Source organism: Eretmochelys imbricata, chromosome 4 (genome assembly GCF_965152235.1).
Source record: "Eretmochelys imbricata isolate rEreImb1 chromosome 4, rEreImb1.hap1, whole genome shotgun sequence".
In the NCBI taxonomy this organism is placed as follows: Eukaryota; Metazoa; Chordata; order Testudines; family Cheloniidae; genus Eretmochelys; species Eretmochelys imbricata.
The window spans coordinates 129,520,902-129,536,432 of record NC_135575.1 but is presented as its reverse complement, the minus strand read 5'-3'; the positions used below and the strand labels follow the sequence as shown (position 1 = coordinate 129,536,432).

General features: G+C 40.5%; 1 protein-coding gene across 2 annotated transcripts in view; it reads left to right on the top strand.

Annotated features, from left to right (window-relative positions):
• The window catches only part of UVSSA (UV stimulated scaffold protein A), a 96,841-nt gene that overhangs the window by 45,430 nt on the left and 35,880 nt on the right, over nt 1–15,531 (top strand). For both annotated transcript variants that reach the window (XM_077815954.1, XM_077815955.1), the window contains exons 9-10: nt 9,039–9,210; nt 11,339–11,494. In XM_077815954.1, coding sequence (XP_077672080.1) covers nt 9,039–9,210; nt 11,339–11,494 — 328 coding nt within the window. The remainder of the gene's footprint in view (nt 1–9,038; nt 9,211–11,338; nt 11,495–15,531) is intronic.

Sequence of the window (15,531 nt, the reverse complement as noted above, 5' to 3'; positions counted from 1 at the left end):
CAGGTTATATGCAGTCATTTTTCAGAAACTTGGAGAAGACCAAAGTAAACAGACAGAAAAACATTAGAATTCATAGTTCCATTGACAGAAATTAAATTCAGAATCGAGAGTATGATAGAGCTGCAACATTAGCACTAAACGAATTAGTCCATTAGGTTACATGGAGAATTTACAGGCAGTTATTGACTTCTATAGGGGAAAAACCCCAGAACAGCTATTGAAAAGGGAGTAAGAGACAGCATTACCCCCTGCTTTCTGTACCCAGCAGAACTTAGGAGCCTCTTCCTCCTCATCAGAAGACAACAGTATTAACACACAATTAATTATCTTCATTCAGAAGATATACCTCTGATTAAACAAGCATATTTTTTATTTTTTAAAAAAGGAAGTATAAAGACTTTTGTTAAATTAAGATTAAGATTGCTATTTAAAAAAATCTTCAAAAGTGAGGAAATGAATAGTTAAGATTACTGACCACATAATTGAAATAATACTGCCCTTAATAAATGGTATATCAGAAATCTGCCTAGAGGTAATAGTCAATATTCAAATTACAACTGACTTTGATCCACTGTATACAAAAAAACCTTAGTTTTTTCTCAGTGCATGCAATTGTTAGAAATATTTTAGTTGTTAATTTAAAAGTAAAATTGATACATTACATTCATGTTAAAAAAATCATATTCAGACAAAAATATCCCTTTTACAACAACCCAGAAAGAAAAATAATACAATGTATTTGTCATAAAATATACCTAAGAATTGAATATAAATTGAATATTTGCACATTTACAGAAAAACGTGATTAAAATTTTTCTACTTCCAGCAAAATGTCAAAATTGTTTCTTTCTCATATATACGAAGGAGTAGATTATGAAAATCCTTCCACAATTCCATGCATGGGTCCCTCTTGTAAGTAAGGTCCTCCTGAAATCTGTAGGCCCTTCTCAAGTTGGTCCCCCACTAAAGAACATAGAAGTTGAAGGTGCTGAACACTGCACAACACAATCATCATCCTGTAGGTTTGTCCACGGGATTAATTTTACAAGGGGACTGCTCACGTGCACATTAATAGGGTGGCAAATTTGTCACAGAGCAGTCGTGGTAAATTAGTAAAAGTTGCAGGTTCAGGGGAATATAGTGTGTCATCAGAGCACTCTTGTCCTAGACTAGATTAAAAATGGGGCAGAGATAAGGTTATAATGAGTATTAAGGTTATAATTGTTAGCAATGTCTGTAATTGTTTTGTCAAACCACATAAGATGTGTAATGTAATTTAATTTCTGCAATTAATGACCTTAGCTATTAATTATGCTTTTTATAGCTTAGGATTTTTAATGTGCAGTTACAGCAACTTGAATGAAAATTTGTTAGTGAACATATGTGCATTATAGGGGGAGTTAGTAGTGACCTTTATATTTAGGTTGCCTAACACTTTTCATTATAAAAGATTCTTTCAACCTTTTTTCAGGAAGCTCTGTATATGTCCATGTGATGCATTGTTTTTATCATGAATATGATTACCTCACTTACACTCAGTTGGAACATCTACGTTTGCCAGAATTAAATCTAACATTTCAAACCTGCTAGCACTTCAAACAGCTGCTTTGGGGTTTTTTTTTGTTTGGTTGGTTTTGTCAGATACCTCATACACCTACAGGACTAGAAATGGGTGCCATCAGAAATGGAAGATTCTGAGCTTTCCCAGTGCAGTGTACAATACTTGGAGCCCTAGAAGGCTCCAAGATACTGATGAGCTTTTAAAAAAAATATCTAAAATGTTTTTTTTCAGTCATTTTTAGAAACTTTTTAAACCATTTAGTTTTTTCTTTGCCTCAGAGGTTTGTATAGCTGAAGTCATGTTACCCAGGGAGCCTGCCTTTAGAGGTGGAAGGATAGGAGAGATGATCCCAGTAAAGTGGTTTAAAATAAAGCAAACTCTAAAACACTTCTGAAATTAATTTCAAAAATACATGATGCCATGTGGTATGAAAAGATTTTAGCACCTGTTGGGGATGATCTGCATAATTCACTCAAGGTTTCATCCCTCATGAGAATGGAACTTCACAAATAATGAAACCTTTATAATACATTATCACATATAATAATTTGTGTACACACACTGTGTATATGCATACATAGATATTATAGGTTGGATTCTGAACCACTGAAGACAGTGGAAGCTTTGCCATTTATTTTTGTGGGCATAGGTTCAAGCTCTGTGTGGGAGTACTTCTATGTGTTCATATAGAACATGCCTTGCAAAATTCTCTTCACCCAGCTTACTGTATTTGATGAGTTAAAAATATCTTTAATTTTTTCATGATCATGGTGGTAACGGGTGAGTGGGTAAATATTCTACCCAACCTGGTAAATTTCCATGAGAGATTTGTGTGTGTGTTTGTGTGTGTATGTGTATTAATATAAATTACACATGCTTTGCTTGGGTAGGACTCCTTAAAATGTGAAACAGAAATTAAATATTATATTGCTCCAGGAAAGTTGCAGTCCATAATACTTGTTTATATTCTATCTCCGTTTTTTCAATTAAATGTAGGTGAATCTGAAGTAGTTAGATTTAGTCTAAATCCACACAGCTGAGGAAACCTGTGCTCTTTCTTTCTCATTTCTTTCTCTGAATTTTGACTGAGGGGCTTTTATCTCCTCCTAATCCCACCATTTCTGTCAGGACATAATCTCTTTCTCAAATTTACATTTTAATTACAAGGCCAGCTGAACTAGCTAAAATCAATAATGTCAGCATTCAGCAGCCTAACTTTCAGTTGAAACCCCAGCCTCTCTATTTCCTACTATCGATTTATCTCTTGAACACTGTCTACTTTATTGCTTCAGGCAAATAGGTGCCATTTGGTCAATTTAAACAAAAAGAGGTATTTGGACATTTTTATGATTCTTTCTAAAAGCAGATATTGGAACAAATTTGAACCCAGGTACTGTACTTCTGCTAGATGAAATACAGGGAATAGCTGAATTCTATAAAGGAATTTTACTTTTAAAATCACGTTCAGTGTCTTGTATTTACAACACAAATATAGAAGTTTCATCTGTCTGCTTTGGGGATTCTTGCTTTATCTTGTCACCAAAACTAATTTTATAAACAAATGTTAAAATGTGTACACTATAACAGTATTTGTTAATGCTGTAATAATGTATTTACCTTTCACATGTTTAGCCATCTTTCTTTTAATGGTTTAAAATAACAAATCAATGAAAAAATATTTTGTTCTTGCAACCCTTCAGAATTCCTGTATTGATCTTTTGGTTGTGATTGTATATATCTAAATGTCACATTGTTCATTTATCTCTTGGCTTTCCTGTGTGTGTGCCGGTTTAACTCAGTATGATAAGTGAGTGATTATGCTTTGCATATACAGTGTAGGAATCAGGATTATAACTAAAGTTTTGGAACAAATATGGGACTTTTTTTTTTTTACATGGGTCTTTTTTCCCCTCTTGAGTATGGAACTGCTAAGCTTTTTTTGAATATTAGCAGTGACTGGAATATAATGCAAATAGAAGTGCCCAGGACTCTTGGGTACAGCCTGTCCAGCCCCTTGAGAAGGCAACTACAAAACGAGTTTGCAAAGATGGATCTGCCATTCTCCCATTGGTGAAAAGTCAAAATCACCACCAGGTGGATTATAATTGAGGATACTGTTAGCCCTTGTTGCTTCAGGTGTAACAAGTAGTTCAGAATACACGGAACTGATGATCGCATGGGCGAGACCCCTTCCTGCGCTGTCCAGATCCACTCTTCCACTTTGCCAGATATGTGGCCCTAGTGGGTAGTTTTCTGTTCCCTAAAAGAACTTCTTGAACCAGACCTGAGCATGCTAACTCAAAGGGGTTCAGCCCTGGAGCTTCCAGGCCATGAGATGGAAGGACTCGAGGTTCGGATGATGTAAGCATCCATGATCCTCAGAGATGAGATCCAGAAACGGAGGTAAGCTGATTGGTGTTTCCACCGAAAGATCCAGAAGGGTGGTAAACAAGTGCTGGACAGGTCGGGGTTATCAGGATCAGGTTTGTGACTTCTTCTCTGACTTTCAGCAGGACCTTGTGTATGAGAGGAAAGGGGGGAATGCGTAGTAGAGATGGTCTCTCCAGGGAGGGAGAAACACATCCATGAGTGAGCCAAGGCTGTGATTCAGAAAGGAACAGAACTGAAGACACTTCCTGTTCGTTTGGTTGCAAAACCGGTGTATCTGGGGAGTTCCCCACCTCTGGGAAAATGTTCTTTACGGTATCTGGGCGGATGGACCATTCATGATAGGAGAAAGACAAGTGGAGGCAATCCACTAACTCGTTCTGTCCCCTTGGGAGACAGGAGGCTTCGAGGTGGATTAAGTGGATATGCAGAATTCCCACAGGCAGAGAGCTTCCTGGGATAGGTGTTTCCCCATTCAAGACCTTAGCAATGTGCTCTCTACTTTACTTGTCCTGGAAAGTAGCCTTCTTGCTGGCCATCACCTCGGCCATAAGGGCCTCGAAGATTAGGGCCCTTACTTCAGAACCTCCATACACAGTCTTCTTTAAGGATAAGGTCCAAATGTGTCCTCACCCAGGCTTCCTCCGAAAGTTGGTGTTGCAATTCCACAATAACCAGGACGTTTTCGTCCCGGTCTTCTACCCAAAGCCACATGCCAACAGGCAGGAACAGAGGCTTCATTCACCAGATGTCAGGTGGGTGCTGGCCTTCTACATAGGAAGGACTAAATCATTTAGGAAGACTACTCAGCCTTTCGTGGCAGTGGCAGACAGGATGAAAGGTCTCCCAATCTCAACCCAGAAAATTTCTTCGTGGATCACTTCTTATATCCGTGTGTGCTACAACCTGGCGAAAGTCCCTGCTCCAGCCCTGATAGCATATTTCACAAGGGTGCAAGAGTCTTCAGCTGCATTCATGGCACAGGTTCCCATCAAGGATATCTGTAGAGTGGCAACATGGTCTCCAGCCCACAGTTTTGCAACTCACTATGCCATCACTCAGAAGGCCAGCGACGATGCTGGATTCGGCAGAGCGGTGCTACAGTCTGCTTGTCATTGAACTCTGACCCCTCCTCCTACATCTGCTTGGGAGTTACCTACATTGGAATGGACATGAGCAAGCACTCAAAGAAGAAAAAATGGTTACTAACCTTCCACAGCTGCTGTTCTTTGAGATGTGTTGCTCAAGTCCATTCCACAGCCCAACCTCCTACCCCTCTGTCAGAGTTATCAGGCAAGAAGGAACTGAGGGGGCAGCAGGGCCATATATACTGTCACTAGGAGGGCACAACTCCAGGAGGCACCGGAGCCAACCTGACGGATACCACTGAGGGAAAACTTTCCAGTGGTGGTGCACAAACCTACATTGGCATCGACATGAACAACATATCTCGAAGAACAAAAGATACGGAATGTTAGTAACCGGTTTTTCTTCTTAGAGTGCTTGTTCATGTCCATTCCAATCAGTTGTGTGCACATACACAGTAGCCGGAAGATTTTTTCCCCGAAGCAGCAACCGTTGGTTTGGCCTGAGCAACCCCTGGAGTCACGCCTTCATGGCGCCCAATGTAGAGCCCTGCCGATCCACCACCCCCTCAGTTCCTTCCTGCTGCCAGTGGCGGTAGCTGGAACTTCCCCTTGCTCTTCTCTTGCTTCGGCAAGTGGATGAGCAGTGCTTTAGCTGTACGCTGTACATAGCTGGTTTCCAGTAGTTAGTATAGTTTAGTAGTTCTTTATAAGTTTCAGTTACAAGGGGTTCCTTCCCCCATTTATTACCAGGGCATGCCATGATCCCCAGGCTTTCAGACTTGCCAGATTTGCTTGAAGCGCATGCCAAAAAGTGACACCCCCACCCCCCCACACACACCTCCTGCTTACAATGCCTGGGTGAGAGTCACCAGAAAGACTGCTGCAAGATCTGTTGGGCTTTCCAACCAAGAACCATTAAGGAGAGGGGAGCAGTATCTCAAAATTCTCTTTATGGAGGCAGCTCTCTGACCTCAGTTGGACCCTGCTCCCAGCACGTTGTCTTCTGCGCGAAGCACTCTGGTGCCGTCTTTGAAGGATCCGACGCCAAAGAAAGATGCTGGCAAGGAAGCTTGGCATTGAGCCTCTCGGGGACATTCCAGCCTTGAGCACTGGTCCCAATTGCCGGCCCAGAAAAAAAAGAGGTCAGAGAGAGGACAGTCTCCCTCAGGTGGCGATAACCTTGGCCAGGAGAGTGTCTGAACTCCAGGCCCTAACCTCAGAGCCCCCTTATACTGTGTTTTATAAGGACACGGTGCAGCTCAGACCTCATTCTGCTTTCCTCCCAAAGGTTGTATCGCAGTTTCACATTAACCAGGACATCTTTCTCCCGGTGTTCTACCCTAAGCTGTACTCACTAGATGTCTGCAGGGCGCTCTACCTGGAGAGGACAAAGCCGTTCAGAAAATTAGTCCAGCTATTCTTGGCTGTGACAGACAGAATGAAAGGCCTACCCATGTCATCACAACGCATTTGGTCATAGATCACATCCTGCATCCACGAGTGCTACAACCTGGTGGGGGTTCCTGCACCCCTGATCACTGTGCACTCCACCAGAGCGCAGGCTTCGTCAACAGCGTTCCTGGCACAGATTGCTACTCAGGAATTCTGCAGAACAGCGACATGGCCCTCCATATACACTTTCGTCTCGCACTATGCAATTACCCAGCAGTCCAGAGATGATGCAGCCTTCTGACGAGCAGTGCTCCAATCAGTGGACGACTCCAACCCCACCTCCTGAACTTGGGCTTGTGAGTCACCTGAGTGGAATCGACATGGACAAGCACTCGAAGAAGAAAAAATGGTTACCCACCTTCTCATAACTGTTGTTCTTCGAGATGTGTTGTGCATGTCCATTCCAATACCCACCCTCCTACCCCTCTGTTGGAGTAGCCGGCAGGAAGGAACTGATGGAGTGGCGGGCTGGCAGGGCCCTGTATTAGGCTCCATGGAGACGGGACTTCAGGGGGTGCCCAGCCCGACCCTCTGGTTGCTGCTAGGGGAAAAATCTTCCACCTACTGTGCAGGTTTGTGCACACACACCTGATTGGAATGGACGTGAACACCACATCTTGAAGAACAACAGTTACGAGAAGGTGAGTAACAATTTTTTTAAAAAACACTTCAGAGATGATCTCCACAATGTTCCTTGAGAGGCCGTTCTGCAGTCTAATAGATCTCCCTGTTAAGATTCCACTCCTTCTCAATATTTAGCCTATATTTTCCTCTGCTCAGTTTCATCCCATTACTCTTAATTATCATTGCCCTTATCCATCTGGTTTCCAGTAAATTTTGCAGTGCTCGTATCAAAGCCAATTAGAATGAATTTTTACATAGGATTTTTTAGACACAAACACAATCACCTGCCCAATGCTCAAGTTAAGAAGTGGAAGTAATAGGTGAGCATGCTATGTATTCAGTGCTGCCAGTTAAGAAATGAAGGGTGGGATAGATGATGGGAAAGATTTTAAGCAAACTGGGTTGTTTTCTAGATGAAGGCTGTCACAGCTTGCTCAAACTTTCCTTCCCATGGAACAATAGCTTTTGTTCTTTTGGTTTTACAGTTTGTACTTGGGTTCGCATCTCTTATAAAGATGCCTACTTTATTTGTTTGAAAAGTGCAAATGTAAACTATTGGATGAGTGCAAGTGATCAGGTCTCCCTTAGTGGCTGGCCCTCCTGGAGAATCAGAGCCTATTACTGCTACCCGCTAATGGAGCGGCTGTTTTAGTTCAGCAGGTAGAGGTCTATGCTTTTGATCTATCTAATCTAACTTTCACTAATCTTAACCGTCTGTCTGCCTATGTAAAACAGTTATATTGCCCCCATCACTGCAGTAGCTGAGCTTTTCGTGCTGAAAATCTTGCAGTGGGTTTGTTCCTCAATCATGTCAGATTGTCATAAGGATGCTAGTTGGTGGGCATGCCCTGTGTTTCTGCAGGCACTTAGGTAGATGCTTTATCTTTGAAAGTAAAGAGTGCTCTTTTTTTCCTGATGGTTATCTAAGAAAGAAAAGATTCTGGTAGATTGCATCTGTTTGAGAATATACTAAAGGATCAAAGCTCTTTACATTGTCAGTGGAGCTGTTTCTCCTTTTGCAAAACACTTAGAAAAAGAGATCACATTTCCAGCCCTTTTGAAGCCTGTTCTATGTATCTGAAGGGCCAGTATGGCAATTGGGAATCACCAGGTTGGAGGAAAAGCCTTAGCCACACAGCTCTTTCCCATTAGTCATGCTCCTTAACTAGCTGTGGTGATGGTAGGCTGTAAGTTGTTGTTGGACCTGCTATGTCAGCTCTACACCACCAATGAATATCCTTACATCAGAGCTATTCCCCTGTGCCTGGCTGAGCCAAGTTTAGGTCTGCTTTGCACAGGGTATGTTACACCAAAGCAGCCACAGCACCGGGGAGCCTATGGCTATTAAGTCTGTTTTCTTTCTTCTGCTGCTCTGCAACTTTGTTTATTTATTTTTGCATTTCTGTATTAGATAGGGAACTTCTCTTTAGCATCACTCATGGATATAATATTCATAGTTCCTTTCACATAGTACGCTGCCTTGGATTAGCAGTGAGTATGGTATGGACTCTGAGAGGGCTGATGTGAGACTATTACCAGCCACAATCATGTCAAAAAACAGTGTAACAATTTGGACATCATCTTTTTGTTGTCTAACTTTTCTTTCCTGGTGGGATAATACAAAAGTGTCATAATAAGGTTTTACTGTTGATATGATGATAATACTTGTTTGTACCAAAATAATAATAATTTTCCCATAGTAGAAATAGTAATGTATCTACTGGCTTGTATCAGTAACATGCTGGTTGATGCCATTCCAACGAAAAATAGTTAGTGAGGTAGCCACAATCTATCCACTCCTTTGATAGCCTTACCAAACACTCTGATGTAGTTGTAAGATTTCTCTTTTTAAAGGCTTTATTTTTCCGCTCCTAAACATGCTGGGGTTTTTTTTGGTTTTTTTTTTTTGTTTGTTTTTTCTGCAGGGTTGGCGCCCCAATCATCTCCGAAAGTGTTAACAAAAGGAATGGTCATGAGGCCAGCTTTGTTGAGCTCCCAGTCAGAAAGGAATGAAGAGGAACTTGATCCAACTTGTGCCGCTGCAACATTGAAACTTATCCAAGATAAGCTACCTAAGTTACCATCCCTAAACACCAGGTCATGATCATTTTATTTGTTTTAGAAACATCACTATGATGTTCCTTGGCTCTTTTAGTTACAAAAGCACTCCCAGAAAGTACACCCAGAAACGGGGCAGGCTAGAAGAGGTTAGGCCAGGGGTTCTCAAACTGGGGGTTGTGACCCCTGAAGGGGTCTCAGAGTTATTACTTGGGAGGTCATGAGCTGTCAGCCTCTACCCCAAACCCTGCTTCGCCTCCAGCATTTATAGTAGTGTTAAATGTTTAAAAATGTGTTTTTAATTTATAAGGGGAGTCATACTCATAGGCTTGCTGTGTGAAAGGGGTCACCATACAAAAGTTTGAGAACCACTGGATTAGGCTATAAAATATTACTTATTTGTATTTAAAATACTTTTTTTATACCCAGTCTTAACACTTGCGTGATTAGAAATCGAGGTTTTGCTAATAATTTTTTGTAGATTCTTTAGAAAATCTTTTACTAAGAACTTACCATAGGGATCCCATCCAAAAAAGGTTCTGTTTTCTGGGGGAATGTTATGGTTTGCAAATCCTAATACTAGGTTAGCAAATAAATAGTTTCAAAAGCCTTGGATTTCCTGGTGACTTACTGTGTCATAAATGCCAGCTATTGAGGCCTGTCATACTGATTTCAAAGACTATCGTTTGTCAATCCTACTCAGAGCTTCCTGAAATTTCAGTCCTGACTATGAATTACCGTAGAATCTCAAAGTTATGAACACCTTGGGAATGGAGGTTGTTTGTAACTCTGAACAAAATGTTATTGTTGTTCTTTCAAAAGTTTACAGCTGAACATTGACTTACTACAGCTATGAAACTTTACTATACAGAAGATAAATGCTGCTTTAACCCATCTTAATTTAAATGAAACAAGCATAGAAACAGTTTCCTTCCCTTGTAAAATCTTTATTTTTAAACTTTCTCTTTATTTTTTAGTAGTTTATGTTTAACACAGTAGTGTATTGTTTGCTTTTTTCTTTTTTTTTTTTTTTGTCTTTACTGCTGCCTGATTGCGTACTTCCGGTTCCAGATGAGGTGTGTGGTTGACCAGTCAGTTCGTAACTCTGGTGCTCATATCTCTGAGGTTTTATTGTAGCGGAGATTGATATGCCATGCTTGCAAATCTCTGAGTGTGGACCCTAGTATTCCCTGTGACTGGAGTAACCTGCTAATGGACTGGCATCTCCCAAAATGACACTTGTATAGTGTGAAAAGCTAGCAGAAGCTGAAGCACAATCTTGCAAAGGCAAAGTGCTGTACTCCATTAGTTTTCTAGAGGGTTTAATCAATATGGCAATAACAAACTAAACTTAAAAATTTAGATTTCTAAATTCAAAAAAAATGTTTGTGTTTTAATACTATAAATTAGTAAAACCATCATAATTTGGGCTACTGAAGTGCTTAGGCTCTGCAACTTCATGTTTTGGGTTTAGTGAATTGTTATCTAACATTGCATAACTGGTAGTGGGCATTCTTTAGTCAAATAGTGGAAGGCCATCCCTTTACTTGCTAATGATGCACCTGGTAAAAACCCCTTTATACTAATATACTTTGGAGTACTGTGTTTGAGAACAGCTAACAACCTTACCTACCTCTTTTCTTTATACACTTTTGTCCTTCTGTAACACAAAACTTCTGCTAAGGGAAAGGTAGAATTGGTGGTGGTGCTGAAAACCCCAGTAGTGCAAGTCTGAGAGATGGAATGCTGTGGACACAAAACAAGGATGTTGCAATCTACGTAATGACAGTACAAACATGGACATAAATCTACAGAAGCAAGACGGTTCTGAATTAGGTTTTCAACAACTTCACTGTGGCTTTTGTTGTACTACACCATCTATGATCCATTATTACATCACATACAGACGTTTAGGGTCCCACAAGCTGCTTTAAAAGATTTTTTCACAGTCATGAGCTGAGTGTTAATATAAGCTTAACAATATATTGTGCTCTGCTTGTATGACAGCATCATACTCTATATCCTAAAGAACAAACCAACTAAAGTAGATAGTAGAAGTCCTAGTGGATCTTAGATAACGTGAGTGTTGGTGCAAAAGGTTAGCAAAAGCAGGGAAATAATTGTGATCATTATTGTTCTCTATTGACTTTTTATTATCTTTCTCCAGTGCATCTGCAAATCCCAAGCCAGCAGCTTCAGGAGAGCTTGACAGTGAGACAAGAAAACTAGAAGAAGAAGAAAGAGCTAAAGCTCCTATAATACCCTTTGGATTAGATCTTTACTACTGGGGACAGGACCAGCCAACTGCTGGCAAAATTCTCAAGTAAATACAGTCTGATTTTTCTTTTAAGAAACAAAAAGATTGGTTTAGTCTGAGAGGTTGTGCAGGGGATGAACCCTACTGCTTCTGATAATAATTACTTTTCTCCTTTCCTTTACAATAAGTGATCTATAAACATTCTTAGTAACTTTAACTTACAATTAGATGTATTTTGAGGGGATAGGATTTGAATTAAGTATTTTAGTCTTTCAGAGCATATCTGTATTTATGGTAGCACCTAGTCCAGCTGAGAGAGAGGCCCCATGTGCTCAGTGCTCTACAAACACAATACGAGACAGACCCTGCCCTGAAGAGTGTGCAATCTGAATAAGACAGACCAATGGTAGAAAAAAAAGGATTATTATTCCCATTTTTATAGATGGAGAACTGAGGCACAGAGAGATCAAGTCATTTGCCCAAGGTCACACAAGAAATCTGTGGCAGAGCTAAGAACTACACCCAGATCACCTGAGCCCCAGCTTGAGTGCCTTAACAATACAACTATTGTTATTCCGTGTTTGGGAAGGTGCTGTGCTTTCTTGTACACAGAGTGGTGCCAACTTTGTGGCAGGACCAGCAACACTAGGACAGTTTACACCTGCGCCTCAGAGATTTGTTTCTAATTGGCAATTTTAAAACCTATTCATAGCCCTGTAATTTTTATTATTAACCTGGCATTCAAAGTCCTCCTTCCATTTTTTGCTCACATTGTAGCTCATGGGTATGCATCTGCTCTCTCCGAACAAGCAGGAGATTTCCATTTCCCTGACAAAGAATGTATCTGTATCTGCTGCAGAAATTGGCACTGAAGCACCACAAAACTGTAGGGCTTGTAAGTCCCACACTGGGTTAAAACAGGTAAAAGATTGGAAGTATGTGTGTGTTGCTAATCAAAAAGGTAAACTCTCATGGCCTCACTGGTATTACTTTGAGTTTGTTTTCTTACCAAAGCAAAACAGCTTAATCACAATTAGCTTTGTGTGGATATCTGTAGTAATAATGGTATACAAACAAACCATAACTGCTGCAGCAGCATGAAGCCTGGGGGTAATAGCATCATCAATTTTTCCACATTTCTGCACAAATGTGGAACATCAGTTTCCCTGGCACAGGGTCTTTTGTTCTGCCTTACATTACAGATGATGATGCTAACACATTTTCTCTTTCATACTGCACTTTCCAGAAGAACAGCAAACTTCATGTTCTGCTGTTCTTCCCTAACTCGTTGATTTCTAATGCCTTCTTGGACAGAAACTCAAATGGTAATTGATTTCTTATTGTCTTTTGTTACGATTCACCCGATTTGATTTAGCTCACAGAGGTAACGTTTGCAGAAAGTAGCAATAGTAGTGGCAGTGTTTCTGTGCCCCAAATCATGTAAAACACTGCACAGACTTTGTGTTATTGAGCAGTCACTATGGAGAGTGAAATTTGACACAGTGTGATGCTTTAACACACTGCCTCCCAAGTCTGTCCTGTCCTATGAAGTGAATTCTTTAAAGTTGATAGAATGGTAAAGGTTTTCAGTAAGGCCATAAGAAGTATTTGTCTGTGATGCTGCCTAAACAGTGGAAAGGCTTTATTTTACATTGCAAATGAGTTATTCAAGTCATAAGTGAAATCAGAAGCATATTTGACTGCCTGTCTGCCTCGTGTGTTTTATTTTTACGCTTCCCAATAAAATAGAGGGCACACTTCTAAACCTTATAGCCTATAACTACAGATATGCCGACCTAACCAAAGATAATTTAAGTAACTGCACACACATTATACCATTATCAGTGGGGTAGCCATGTTAGTCCGGATCTGTAAAAGCGGCAAAAAGTCCTGTGGTACCTTATAGACTAACGGACGTTTTGGAGCATAAGCTTTCGTGGGTGAATACCAATTTCGTCGGATGCATGTAGTGGAAATTTCCAGAGGCAGGTATAAATATGCAAGCATTATACTGTTGACATCTGGGTAGAATATACTTACTGAAAAATTAGGAGAGACATTGCCAGATCCTTTGACTTTATCTGTGGTAGAAATAAATACCTTACAAGATGCACTGAAAAATAAAGGAGGGGATATATGCTGCTTTTATGTAGACTTGTTATTTTTTAAATCAGATGTAGAAAATCTTCAACCTTCAGTTGCTTTACATTATAACTTGTTAATAACACTATTCTGAGAGTTTCTACAGGGAGATATATGTGGTATATCTTGACTTTAGTAAGGCTTTTGATACTGTCTCGCATGACCTTCTCATAAACAAACTAGGGAAATACAACCTAAATGGAGCTACTGTAAGATGGGTGCATAACTGGTTGGAAAACTGTTCCCAGAGAGTAGTTATCAGTGGTTCACAGTCAAGCTGGAAGGACATATCAACTTGGGTCCCTCAGGGATCAGTTCTGAGTCCGGTTCTGTCGATATCTTCATCAGTTATTTAGACAATGACGTAGAGAGTATACTTATAAAGTTTGCAGACAATACCAAACTAGGAGGGGTTGCAAGTGCTTTGGAAGATAGGATTCAAATTCGAAATGGTCTGCAATAAATAGGATGAAATTCAATAAGGACAAATACACAGTACTCCACAGCTGAACACATACAAAATTGGAAGTGACTGCCTAAAAAGGAGTACTGCAGAAATGGATCTGGGGGTCATAGAGCATCACAAGCTAAATATGAGTGAACAGTGTAACATTGTTGCAAAAAAAGCAAACATCATTCTGGGATGTATTAGCAGGAGTGTTAGTATTGTGTCCAGTCTGGGCGCCACATTTCAGGAAGGATGTGGACAAATTGGAGAAATTCCAGAGAAGAGCAACAAAAATGATTAAAGGTCTAGAAAACATGACCTATGAGGGAACATTGGAAAAAAATGGGTTTGCTTAGTCTGGAAAAGAAAAGACTGAGAAGGGACATAAGTTTTCAAGTACATAAAAGATTATTACAAGGAGGAGGGGGGGAATTGTTCTCTTTAACCAGTGAGGATAGGACAAGAAGCAATGGGTTTAAATTTCAGCAAGAGCAGTTTAGGTTAGACTTTAGGAAAAACTTCCTAGCTGTTAGGGTGGTTAAGCACTGGAATAAATTGCCTGGAGAGGTTGTGGAATCTCTGTCACTGGAGATTTTTAAGAACAGGTTTAACAAACACCTGTCAGGATGGTCTAGCTCAGTGGTTCGCAACCCACAGACCACTTGCAGCCCAATCAATATGTAGCTGCGACCCATGTGACATCATTAGGGCCATAAAAGTAGTATATATATTGTGTGGATGCATCCCACATAACACAGAGAGCTCATATGCGGCCCACAATGGTAAATAGGTTGAGAACCACTGGTCTAGAAAATACTTAGTCTTGCTTTGAGTGCAGGGGACTGGACTAGAAGACCTCTTGAGGTCCAGTCCTACATTCTGTGATTCTATGAGATTGTGATTATCAGGAAGCTAATTTTTAATGGCTGTTTAATTTAGTCAGCAGCTGATGTACATTAGTCTTTTCTCAAGGAGAGTACTATAATGGACTCTACAAAGAAGTTGGATTAAACTTTATTTTCAAAAAGTATCCTCAACGTTTAGCCCAATGACAGTAGCCCATTAAGCTGTTATAAGAACTCTTAAATTCAATATATTCTTTTCTCCCTCTGTATGTGGAACTCCTATTAATACCTAGTTATTCACCTGTATTGAGGACAGACTGTCTCTGAGGGCTTGGCTACACTTGCAGATGTAGAGCACTGGGAGTTAAATCAGCTTTTGGAGACTGCAGCAGGGAAAACGCTGCTGTGTGTTTACACTGTCAGCTGCAAGCGCACTGGCGTGGTCACATTAGCAGCTCTTGCAACACCACAAAGAGCAGTACATTGTAGTAGCTATCCTAGTGTGCAAATGGCTGCAGTGTGCTTTTTAAATGGGGGTCAGGGGTGGAATCTGACAGGGAGTGTGTTGTGTATATGAGTGGGGGAGAGCGTGTGTCAGCATGCTGTCTTGTAAGTTCAGACAGCAGCAGACCTCCCTCCCCCTTGCCTGCCTCTCTCTCACGCAAACT